The sequence below is a fragment of the Paramormyrops kingsleyae genome, chromosome 21, assembly GCF_048594095.1.
Source record: "Paramormyrops kingsleyae isolate MSU_618 chromosome 21, PKINGS_0.4, whole genome shotgun sequence".
In the NCBI taxonomy this organism is placed as follows: domain Eukaryota; kingdom Metazoa; phylum Chordata; class Actinopteri; order Osteoglossiformes; family Mormyridae; genus Paramormyrops; species Paramormyrops kingsleyae.
Window position 1 is genome coordinate 4,695,942 of NC_132817.1, and position 12,164 is coordinate 4,708,105.

The 12,164-nt window shown below is 48.9% G+C and overlaps 1 protein-coding gene across 1 annotated transcript in view; it reads right to left on the reverse strand.

The window, feature by feature from the left end:
* Nucleotides 1–2,024: 2,024 nt before the first annotated feature.
* The window catches only part of hs2st1a (heparan sulfate 2-O-sulfotransferase 1a), a 43,988-nt gene continuing 33,848 nt past the window's right edge, over nucleotides 2,025–12,164 (reverse strand). Inside the window, exons 2-7 of the mRNA XM_023816618.2 lie at nucleotides 6,536–6,771; nucleotides 5,815–5,900; nucleotides 4,581–4,719; nucleotides 4,051–4,148; nucleotides 3,698–3,855; nucleotides 2,025–3,572 (exon numbers count right to left, since the gene is read on the reverse strand). Of these exons, the coding sequence (XP_023672386.1) occupies nucleotides 3,346–3,572; nucleotides 3,698–3,855; nucleotides 4,051–4,148; nucleotides 4,581–4,719; nucleotides 5,815–5,900; nucleotides 6,536–6,771 (944 nt within the window). The 3' untranslated portion in view covers nucleotides 2,025–3,345. The remainder of the gene's footprint in view (nucleotides 3,573–3,697; nucleotides 3,856–4,050; nucleotides 4,149–4,580; nucleotides 4,720–5,814; nucleotides 5,901–6,535; nucleotides 6,772–12,164) is intronic.

Below are 12,164 nucleotides of genomic sequence, written 5' to 3' on the forward strand. Positions count from 1 at the left end.
ACTTTACCCCCGACGCCACTGTCCCACCCCAAGGATGAGGCGACGGCACACAGACGGGAAGCTGAACCATTCGCAGATAACTGCAGTCACAATAAAATAAGAAAATTAAATAAACAATCGCGTAAGATTTCTGTAAGACTGGAGTAACGGAGACACAAAAATCCGAAATAAAAAATATAAAGCCGCTAAAAAAATAAGTTATATTAAACCTACAGCAGCTGCCTGACTGAGCGCCGCCAGCAGAGGGCGCTAAAAGCCACTAGGGCGACATCCAGCTCACGCACATCCTTCGGGAGTTAATCCGTGGGCCAATGAATGAATCAGGCGCCGAACACAGCCAAACCTGTGTTTTGGATTAATCAGTCAACACAAATATCAGAAAGTTACTCTTTAAATGACCAAATGTATAAAGCCCTAGTTTAGCAAATAGATCTCATTGGTGGTACAAACTCAGGGCAGGTGGGTGGGGCGGCAGTATTTGGTACGAATAGCGTGGCAGAAGCAGGTCAGGCTTTCAGCGTGTTTATTAAATGCTTCTGCACAATCTGAAAGCGACAAAATGGATAATAAAACTAAACACATCCGACGATCGATGGGGGGGGGCACAGGACCCCTGCATGGGTGTCAGGGCGCCCGCATGCCGTCCGCTATAGACGAGGGCCAGGACATTTTATGGGGGGGGGGATATAAGATTTATTTTAGCAGAGCTTCTCATGGTTGCAGTTGACTGTCATTGAGTTGTGCCCGGTCAGTAATTAATCCAAAAAATTGACCGTGGTTTTGATGATGAGCGCAGTGGGGAGGGTGCCAGTCACACATGGGGGGCTCCTGCGACAGAAAAACTCATGGGTTCAGGGCTCCATGGGGGGCTCCAGCCTGAACATGCTTAAACGGGAAATTTACAGCTGTCTAAACCAACCAGGAAAGACATCTTGGATTATAAATGTCAGCTAAAGTGTGAAGGCATTGCGTCTTGTGTTTTAGGAATCGTATTTTTATTATCAGTCTGACGATAATAAAAATATAGGGGATTTTAACCAAAAGTTTCTATACCTGTTTCACAAACATGCTAAACTTGGTTGTAAGAAAAAGCACTCAACTCGTGGCAATACGACATGCTCGTCGTGAGGAAATATTCAGACAGCAACCCATCCACAGCCCAAGCTTGCTCAACGGCGCCCACAGCAGGCAGAATAAGAGATCCTCCAGGTTTGAGGTGAAGTCAGTCACCCCCACTTCCTGTTATTACATCACAGGGGCTTCCTGTCACCAATGTGTCACTGACTGAAGCTTGTGTCATCTCTCTGTGGAGCTTCAGGAAAGAGCCTCAGAAACAGGCTCACAAATGCTTGATCAGGAGCAAAAGCCAACCCTGAACTAACTGAATCGCCCCACAGAGGTGACAGCGGGGTAGGACCAGCAGCAAGTGGAAAAACCTTAGTACTGAGTCAAGTGCGATGTCCTGCTGTAGACGACGCACCCACGTGCCACTTAAGAAGGAGCCATGATGTCACACAGAAGAACTTTAATGGCCTCTGAGTAGTCTGACATTCACTGGCTTTCACTGGAAGTGGGAACCTCAGTGCCCTCTGGTGGCCAAACCAGTGTGATGCAGCTGCAGAGAGGTCTCCTGACAACTTTTAAAAATAAATAGAACCCACTGCAATGTAAACAAAAGATGGCATCTCCCCAAAATAGGTTTCGGCCAGCTGGTGAAAAGGCATTCGATGGGGGCGGAGCCTGTCACGACCTCTGAGCATGCCCAGTTCTGAGATCACCACAGGAGGGCCAGCTCCACAAAGAGCGGAGGATGTGGGCAAGCCGGAGGAAAGACCCTTGATCTCACAGGCTGACACAGAGGATTAGTGATCAGGATAGTGGGCCGACTAAAATGTAAAGTTAAAATAATTATATGTTCATTCAAGTTGCAAAAATCAAATCTTAAAAACTAAATATCAGTTCAGGCTTTATGGATGTGAGATGAGCTTTTGCCCTTCAGAAACAGAAATGGGATGTGAACAGGAAACCTTTTTTCCCCTTTTAATATAACCATTTGGTCCAAATACATAAAATGAGCAATATGTACAGCAACAGGTTAGTTTTCCTTTGTTTCAGTCTGGTTTTAATTACAACGCTTGTAAACACTTTACAAAGCACCTAGCAAAAATACTTCTACAGGTAAAATTGTACAAGATGCAAGGGAAAAAAAAACTAACAAAAATCAATAAATGTACATCAGCATGTTGTAATGGAACCAGTGGACACCCCCACAGTCAGAGTGGAGTGGGCCGATCCCATGGCCTGGGTAGAGGACTCCCCCACAAGCAGAGTGAAGTGGGCCGATCCCATGGCCTGGGTAGAGGACTCCCCCACAAGCAGAGTGAAGTGGGCCGATCCCATGGCCTGGGTAGAGGACTCCCCCACAAGCAAAGTGAAGTGGGTCAATCCCATGGCCTGGGCAGAGGACTCCCCCACAAACTGAGAGGAGTGGGCCGATCCCATAGTCTGGGCAGTGGACTCCCCCACAAACTGAGAGGAGTGGGCTGAACCCATATCCTGGGCAGAGGACTCCCCCACAAACAGAGAGAAGTGGGCCGATCCCATAGTCTGGGCAGTGGACTCCCCCACAAACTAAGAGGAGTGGGCCGATCCCCTGAGACCCAGGATGAGGGTCAGTCTTCTGCTGAGCTTCAGCAACAAGTTTTGTCAGGAAATACAACAAATGATCAACATCACTGTAAAAAGAATCAACCCCATCCTCTCCCATCTGTTACAGCCTCCTCACCATCAAAACCAAAAAGAAAAAATACATAAATACACAAAAAAGAATGATTAAAAAATCCCAAAATAAAAGCACGCTGATGGAGAGTGAGTAGAAATCACGACAACATTTAGGACGGGGGGAACCGGACTCGAAAGTGACACCTGCTGGCTGCGTGACCACGACGCACCCCCCTCGGACCGCGCCGTGTCTGTTGGAAAAGTGACCTTTAACCTGAGGGGGGGGTCAAAAAAGATCAGTGTGAGACAGCCTGGTTGCTGATGTCCATGACACACTGGTAAATGTCTGCCTGCCCTTTTTGGGTGATAGTTTGGCTACTACAGCCCGTTTCAGTGGACTGCTACAGGTATGAGAATCAATGAAAGTGTCCACAGGGCCCCCAGAGCCACCGGAGGGCCCCGTGAGGGCCCCGGCCATCCAATCAGAGCGCGTCCTGTTCCTTAGTCAGAGCTGTGTTCCTTCAAATCGCCCCACAGAGATGATGGCAGTGTTGAGGTAAAAATCTTCAGTCAGTTCCTCTACATCTGCGACCCCCCCCCCCCCCCCCACCCCCACCCCAGACCCTAGTTCATCTTGGGGTAAATCTTTTCGTAAAAGTAGTTCTGAGCCAGGATGTACAGGTCTCCGTCCTTCTCCCTGACGGCGTGGGCGCGGACGAACTGGAACTGCTCCAGGGCAAACTCATAGAACTCGCTCTCCATCTTCCAGATGTCCGACTGCTGGAGCTTAGCGATGGACTCCTTGGTGGGAGGCTTCTTCTCGCTCGTCTTCCTCAGGTGAGACTTCTTCCCTGGAAACGGACGGCGTCATGCGGTTAAGGCCCAGCTGCCGGAGTGTAAGCCTACACGATCACGCCGGTTTAGGTCCAGCGGAAGTGAATTTGTAATGAAGTGAGGGGCGGTACAACCTGGTTACCTGTACGGTAGAGCTCAGTGGCACCACGGAAGTAGCGTGGTAAAGCTGCTTCCAAGATCATGATGAAGTCCTCCAGCTCCTCGGTCACGCCCACCAGCAGGTACTCGTTCACCAGGTTGTATTTGGCCTGCTCCAGCGCCCACCGGCTCCCCACATTCCTGCCAGAAGCAGCAGAGTGGTCAGTCACATGTGACTCACTGGCGCCACCCTGTGGCGGGCAGTACACACTGCGGCACATAACTGCGCCGATCCTTTCCAGTTTCATCCAAGAGATAATTAGGTTACATCTGCGTAATTAGACAATAGCTGCTCTATCATGATAATGCAAAAGCAGCCGTAGAAGGGTCATTCACCAGCATTCCGAATAGTGTCCGCAGAAGAAAGGGATCTGCAGCCAGAGCTTCTCTGCAGCGCAGTCGGACCCGCCGGACGACACGCACTCATCGAAGGTCTGCAACGAGAGGAGTGACACCATTAGAGACCCATGAGCCGAGTCCAGACCGAGGTCCTCAGGACCGAAGTCATCGGCTGGCTTGCTAGCGCCCCCTAGCTTCGGTGGTGAACACACATCTTCCACAGAGTTCTCAGAATTCCGCTGACTAGTAGCGGCACGTCAATGGAGGAGGAGCTTCACTGGGACGATTATTAAGGATTCAGGGGGACAAATTATACCCACGGCATAAACAATCCACCTCAGAAATATAGGCAGGAAGTGGAGGATGCTGGGAAACGAGGCATAAAACCCACCATAGGCAGGACTATGCACTGTCAATCACCTGCTCTACCAGCTACCTTTGGATTAAACCAAGACTGTGACAGGGCAGATACTCCGCCCATCTCCATTCTCCAGTCACCACTGGCCACAGACAGTGGGCTGCATTACCTTCTTATCTCCCTGCTTCCTCCTCCTCAGTCCTGGTCGGTAGTCATCTCCAAAGCGCAGGAAGTAGTAATAGGACACAAGGCGCTCGATGGGGTCTCGGATCACATTGATGTAGATGGGCTTTCGTTTCACGCCGAACCTGGAGTGGGAGGGGCCAGTTACCTGTCAATCATCCTTCAGCACGTCACCTTTGTGGAAGAACTGGACTGGTGGCCAGATCAGTTCAGATGGAATGAAGGCCCCAGGCATGGTACCAAAATAACGTGGATACCAACATCAACACTAAGAAATCAGTATGCGGTCATATATTCACGTTAAAAATCTCAAGGAAGGGAAACACAGATCTGTCACCAAGCAAAACAAAACTGCAAATCAGTGGATTGACCATTGTGGTTTTTGTCAAAGGAAAAATTTCCCATACATAATGTTCATATTGATGCAAAGCTCTTTTCAACCACAAGGGGGCACCTACCACCCAATTTAAAATCTTACCCGGTTAAGAGGCAGGTCCACTACTCTGATGTGCTGCTCTGAATACCAACGCGTTCTCATTGTCCACAATAGCAGCGGAACATTAATGAGCCACATTTTTTGTAACTGACGATTATTTCTGAATTAGCTGCAGGAATGCAGCCCCCCTTGTGGTAGAACAGCCTCCCAGTCCGCTGTTGTATTGCCCTATTCTCAGTGGTTTCCAAACACCCACTGAGCCACGACCTCCCTTAAAATTCCTCTGGTTCCCTAGTAGCTTATTTACTCTGCACACAGCACTGGGGTGGTCTCTGAGTCTTACACACAGCCTTGGGGGGGGGGGGGGGTGCTTAGCACTAAGACCAAGGCAACACATTGAGACACAGTACAGTTTACCTGCATCAGCACCAAGGATGCATATTGATTCATACTGTCAATAGTTATAGAAAAAATGACATAGTCCTTCATACTTATTGAGGGTTTGAAAAAATATTGCAATACATTACAAAGTCATCGATAATTCCACTTTAAAGAATTTTCTTTTTAAATGAAATCACACTTCAAAAGAGCTCCAGATGGAGAACATCTTCGTTATCTTCTAAATGACACAGCGATGACACAAGCATCTGTCTGACCCCAGTAACATTTGCCTGTTACAAAACGTCAAAGGGAATAGAAACCAGAAGAAACGTCCCGATGCGAAGGACCCCGGAGGTCGAGAATGATGGCAAATGCCAGAAGCTTAGCAATGGAGGGCGCTCACTTGGAGAAGTCCAGGAAAGCCACGTGTCCGTGGTAAAAAGCCGGCTTCATCTCTGTCCAGGACGTCACGTTCCTCACGAACCGCACCTGTATGAGCACACGACATCAGAACCAGAGACTCCTTCCCAAAATTCCAGGACGTCCTGATACTGGCCTTTCAGCCCTCCCCAGAGATGCGGCCCCCACTTGGACAGCAAACGTCACAGTGTCCCGAGAGGAAACACCTGTCATGGGTCACATCATAAGTGACCAGAAGGCATGTGGGGTTATAATCTGTTTAGCGCCGTTCCCACGCGGACAGATATTTATGATAAAACGCTCAGGACACTTCAGCATGAGCAGCTCCTCTTAACTCGAGTCTCACCGGCTACATTTAATACCGAATTTATGTCCCATTTCAAACAAGCTATATGGCACTTTACTGAACCAGCTAGAATACTACAGCAATTCAGCAGGCATCCATAATTACACTCATGTTTAAGAACATGCTGTTTTTACCCATTTTTTTATCCAGCTTTAGGCAGTGTGTGTGTGTGTTATGAATAATGGATTAAAAAAACACATTTAAATACAAAGTAGTAAAATTACTTCCCTATAGTGAAGAAGAATGTGAATTTGTTACAATATTATAAAGCCATACTTCTTGGGGGGGCTATCAAAAGAGGTGGAAAACAGAGGGGGGGGGGCTTTATTTGACTTATGAAAGGAGAAGCGCCCTTCACCTGGTCCTGCAGGGACATGACAGGGTTGTTCTTGGTGGTGTTGATGTGCAGGACGTGGTACTTGTTCTTGCCGCACAGGTCGTAGGCGATGTTGGTGAAGGAGGTGCTGGCCGTCTTGGGCACGCGATTGTAGATGATGACTACGTCATCGCTCTCGCCCAGCGGCGGCTCGTGCACGCCATCCTGAGTGTGGCGCTGTTCAATCTCCCGCACCTCATGCCTTGCGATGGCGCGCTCTGTGAAGCGAGGGGGGAGACAGACAAAGAGGGAGGGGGGGGGTTAGTGGATCTGCTGAAAGGAAACGGCTTACGGTCTTGTGCTCCCGTTTCTCTCTCTCTCTCTCTCTCTCTCTGACACACACACACACGAATCGTCTCATCTTGATGGTCTTTTCCAGAGGATCTCTCACCCTGAACCGTCACATCATCACCTACACCAAGACATTTAAAGAAAATCCTGACACAACAATGTCAGACTGTAAACCGGCAACCCGATGAGAAATGAACAGTGAAATTAGAGAGACTCATCTACATTTCCAATGAAAAATGGGCTGAAAAGCGAGACGAGCTGTACGACACGGACGGTTCATAACAAAAATCCCCAAGAGGCATCTGCACCCCACCCGCTCTCCCCCCTGTGAAGGTCATGGTGCCTTTTGAACCTCAGACAGATGATGACACGCGAGGTGACCTCGCTGCCCGGCCGTCGGAGTTTGGAGAAGAATCTGCCGGATCGATGCGGCTGACTCCAGGGAACCCAGACACCTTCTTGCCTTACAGAGCTGGCCAGGGGCCCACGGCGAGGACGGGGTTTCGCCCTGATGCTAGCCACATGCTTGCAGTTTGCAAAAGTGCAACTACGTAATATGGATACAAGCACCCAAATGGAAGACTTTCGAGGCCACTAAGTTTGCTGGCTCTCTTTACACTGCTCTTCCTTTACAATGTCTCCCCATTAGTTCCTCGGAGATGGCCGCGTTCTTCAGAATGGCTTCGGACATGAAGGCCAGCCACCTAAAAGGTTCTTAGCCTGCGGCTGGGTAAAGTCAGTGCCAGATAGGTGCACCAGACGCCGTTCATGGGTACTGGAAACTAGGAACAAGCCACCAGCAACCCGACCATAATCCTAAAACACAAGATGGTTGAAAGGCGGCATAACATCACTAAGGGTATTACAGCATCATTTCACACCCATAAAAAAAATTGTAGCAAATCACCTCGGGGGCGAGGTGTAGCCAGTTACCCATCATCTCCTGCTCGCTCACTCCGATGCTGTGGTAAATTAGATAAATTTCACATTGTCGTGGGGCTTATATCACTTTGTTAATGGTTTATAGTTGTAATGTGCGTCTCTCTTTGGTTGACGACATGCTTGCTTGTGGTTCTGCATCCCTTTGCGTTAACAACCGTGATCCCGTCTTGTAGCTTCAGCGTCTAGGTCTCCTCCCTGTTAGCGGTACTATGGGTTAACTTGAGTGCATTTGATACTCAATAAAGGCGCGGTTCTTAAAAGAAACTGTTCAAGTGTTTCTCCGCCTGCAGCCGCGATGTCCCGCCAGAACGAGAACAAACACGCCGTCGTCTGGACGGGTAGCGCCTGCCACCGGCGAGCCATTTATATTTTCGACTATGCAAGGTTGGGGGACAAGCAAGTCGTGAATCAGTCCCATCATGTCGGCATGGCGACAGACTCAAGTGATACGAACGTCCCCCAGTGAGGTGTAGCAGTCTGGACAGAGCTTTTCAAACCACAGGTTAAGCAGCCAGATCAAACTGGTCCCAGGTGTGACAGCCATCATCCATCTCACATATCCATAGACATTACAGGCTATAGTTTTATGTATATAAATCTTGAGCATGTGTCCCTGTTACTCCCAGAAAGCAAGAAGCTCCTTCATGGTGGCCTTGCTGAGCGCAGTATTCTAGACATAAAGGGTTATGCAGCAGCGACGAGCCAATCAGCAGCGCTACAAGAGAGGCAAATATCTACATGGTACAGACGCTGAAATGGCATTGCACGTGTGCCTCGGCAGTAATTGCCCAGAGATGGCCGCTCTAATTGACCCATTCATCTCTTATGGCTGATGGCCAACAGCGCATAAAACTACCATCTTTAAAATATTGATCATAGCTCAATAAGCTGCCCTGGATCAGCTCTGTGGGGGGGGGGGGGGGGCAACAACATGTGTTCCCATCGCTGTATTTTTACTGCTGATGTACTTAGCTGCCAGTCATGCCTTTCTGACATCGTCACGGGGGGGGGGGGGGGGGGGTCACATGCTATATGACCCGCAGCAAGTCACAAGATAAACAACAGACCCGGCATGGAAAGAAGCCTCCTGGGGGCTGGTGGATTGCAGAGAGAGAGAGAGAGAGAGAGAGAGAGAGCGTGGTAGCGGTCGAGTGGAGCCTTACAGAGGTCCATAGTATCTCCTCCAGGTCAACAGTGCAACATACAGACCGGACATACAAGCGGTTGAATTTAAGACTGCTGACTATGCATAGAGCAAGTAAAGATGGCTAAGTGCAGCTATAGGGGGGGGGGGACAGTTCAAGCTGGATCTGATCTCAACCTGCTAGCTACCCAGATTTCCAAATCCAGATCATGCCCAGTCTTCTCAGCAGCCCCTGCAGTCGGATACAACACAGAAATCACCAAGCAATGCGGGCAGCATCAAGGCCTCGCTCCTAACTTGTACCCAGACATTCGTGTACATTTATCAGCCAAGCATCCCGCTCCTCCGTGGAGCACAAACACGTTTCCGGACGATTAAGCTTTTAATGGTGAGGCCGAGCGTCACGGCCGTAACTGCGAGCGCCATTTTCAGTGAGACGGCAAACGGTGCCACACAGCAGGTTTGTGGCACCGACACGGAGGCAAGAAAGGGTTTTACTGCAAGCGAGTGTGAGAAGCTAGCTGGGGGGGGGCAGGAAGGTGGCGGAGTACGATCCTCTAATCCTGCAAAGATGCCATGGAGATGAGGCTGTTGAGATTTCTCAGCGAGGGGTAGACAGGGGCACTGGGACAACAGTCTCACAAAGGCTGTGGAAGTAAGAGATTTCCTATTAAAGACATGAATCATCGTTTGTCAGTCCATAGGGGTGAGCTAACTCCACCCCCCCAAAGTCTTCCTCCCTCACTTGTCTCTGGAATTTCACACCTGGCTGCACTTGGCTGTGGGGGGTCCCCAGTTAAATGGAAACACCCGCCGAACAGAACGTTCCATCCCGCGTCCTGTGGCCCAAGCGGCCCTCGAACCCTGGGCGGCAGGCTGATGCCGCTCTCCGAGCGGAGCGGTTGGCAAGCTGGGCCGCTGATCAGTGTGTGGCTGTTTGAGATAAGGCTCCATCCTGTATAGATTTACCCCTACAGTCACCCGGTCAAGTTGCTGTCAAATTCAGACGGCACTCTCAGGCTTCCCTCCCAGGCCTCCTGCTCTAGTCAGCAGTAGATTAAAATCATTGATCCCCAGAATTCACTCCCCTCTTCCTAAAGGTCAAACAACGGTTCCCCTCCAATCCTGCTGTCACGCAGAGTTATTTGCTAACTCAGTCACACTGTCACTTCCAAATATAATAAGGTCTCTAAAAGGAATTCATGCCATTCATTTCTACATGCCGTGCTTTATTTTCTGGTTGATTAAAGATAAGCACAAGTGTCTCCTACAGTTACTCCTACTATTCTAAAATCGAAGTTCACGCTTGCTTTGGTGATGGCAGGCAGATTAGTAGTCACTGATCGGTCTTCCAGATGATCGCCACCCAGCAAATCTTAGGGACATCAAAAGTGTTTCCCCATCCAATGTGGCCAGAATCAGAATCACGCACTGAGCAGAAACCAAAAAGTCAAAAGTCAAGAGTGCAGAGAATGCTATATTGGGTGCCACGTGGCAATTTTTTCCACCAACCAGAAGTTACGGAACCAGCCATTTAGAACGCAACGGGAACCCAAGAAGGGGTCACAGGCCAAACTCCAAGGGGCGACAGGGCAAGTGCTCAAGCAAAGGTCCAGAGCCCACAAATACCTGATTGCATTAAATCGCTCTTCTTGAAAGATGAGGACCTGTTAGTAGGGTCTCTCCCAACTGGTTCTGGATGCAATTTTTACCTCCACGGTGGGTAGCAAGAGTTTGCACAGCTGGTAAAGCACTGAGCCGGGCTGCACTGGGGAGTTGTGTTTCTGCTGACTGGTAACACCTCGACAGCCATCAACGCGAGAGGGAGGGAGCTCGGCTTTGGTTACCCGAGTGAGGAGAGGGCGACGGTGGAGTTGCGATGCAGCACAGAAAGCCTCAGACTCATGAATTACCGAAGGAGACGTCAGTGTCGCATTCAGAAAAAGAGTTTGATAATAGTCAACCGAGATAGGAACTTCCTGTTTACCGGCATGGTGGAAGACTGCCCTCCCTTCTCATGAACCAATCACGTGAGGGCACAGGTTTGTAGCATCCAGGTCCAGAAGCCTCCCCTTCAACATCAAACATTAGCCGATGATTGGCTGCCTCAGTTCATGAAAATGGACTCATGGACCTAGTGCTGTGGCTAACAAGCGGCCTTGATATACTTGCCAAACACGACTGTGGACAGGCAGCTCTCTTTCCTGGGCACTCCCCCCAAAGTACACTACGTCACGCAGAGCCGGGGGCACCTCCGGCGGCTGGAATACGACTCCCCCCAGAGGATAATATCCTTGGGAAAGTTCTGGATGGGTGGTTAGTTTATGTCTACAGTGAACGGCCAATTTCTTTTCCAGGTCTTTCTCAGATCAATGGAAAGCAATTTGGGAAAAAACACCCCAAATCAAAGAAAAAGATTACAACTGTAGGAGAAGTAGAATGGAGCGGATCGATGTTACTTCTCATTGATTTTGGTCTCTCAGATGACACATTTGCCACCAAAACCAGGAAAGGGCTCTCAAATATCAAATGCTGACAGTTTATGACCAACAAGGGACACAACTGAAGCACAAAGCAAACAATTCAGAACAAAAACTTTGCTGAAAATTCAGAACAAAGGATACAAAGAAGACATTTTCAATATCCACAATTCACTGAAATGATCTCTGAATAAGTACAATTTCCTTTCCTGTCCCCCAAATCATTTCAGCAAAACCATTTAGCTAATCCCCATTTACACCCCACTGGGGCCTAAAGTCCTTCCCAGTGAGTTCTGAGTTGGCCTGTTTGAGCCGCTGACTAAATGAAATCAGACTCAAGTCATGAAACTAAAAGCATTTAAGGTTATTTTTAGTCAGATTAAAGCAAACTTCCGTATGAGTGACGACTGATAACGATATAAAGGATTACTGAAGGTATTTCCAGATAGGTCGGCCTATTTTTCCTTTTGAATGATTTAAAACAAAAGCCTTTATTCAATGACTAACCTTTTTTCACTCAAACAATTAAAACAGTGAATTGTATAGCAAGACTCAGTGACGCTTAAACAGCAGAAAACGTTCAGTTGTTGCGTTTTTGTTTTCATGCTTGCAGGTATTCCGCAGCTAGCAGAAGTCTGGCTTAACGACATTTCCGCTTCCACGACCAACGTGTGCGGTGAAACTCCTGCAAATTTACGCAGCGGAGCACCAATGGGGGATAATACAGAGAACAGTGGGAGCGAGAACCAGCAGA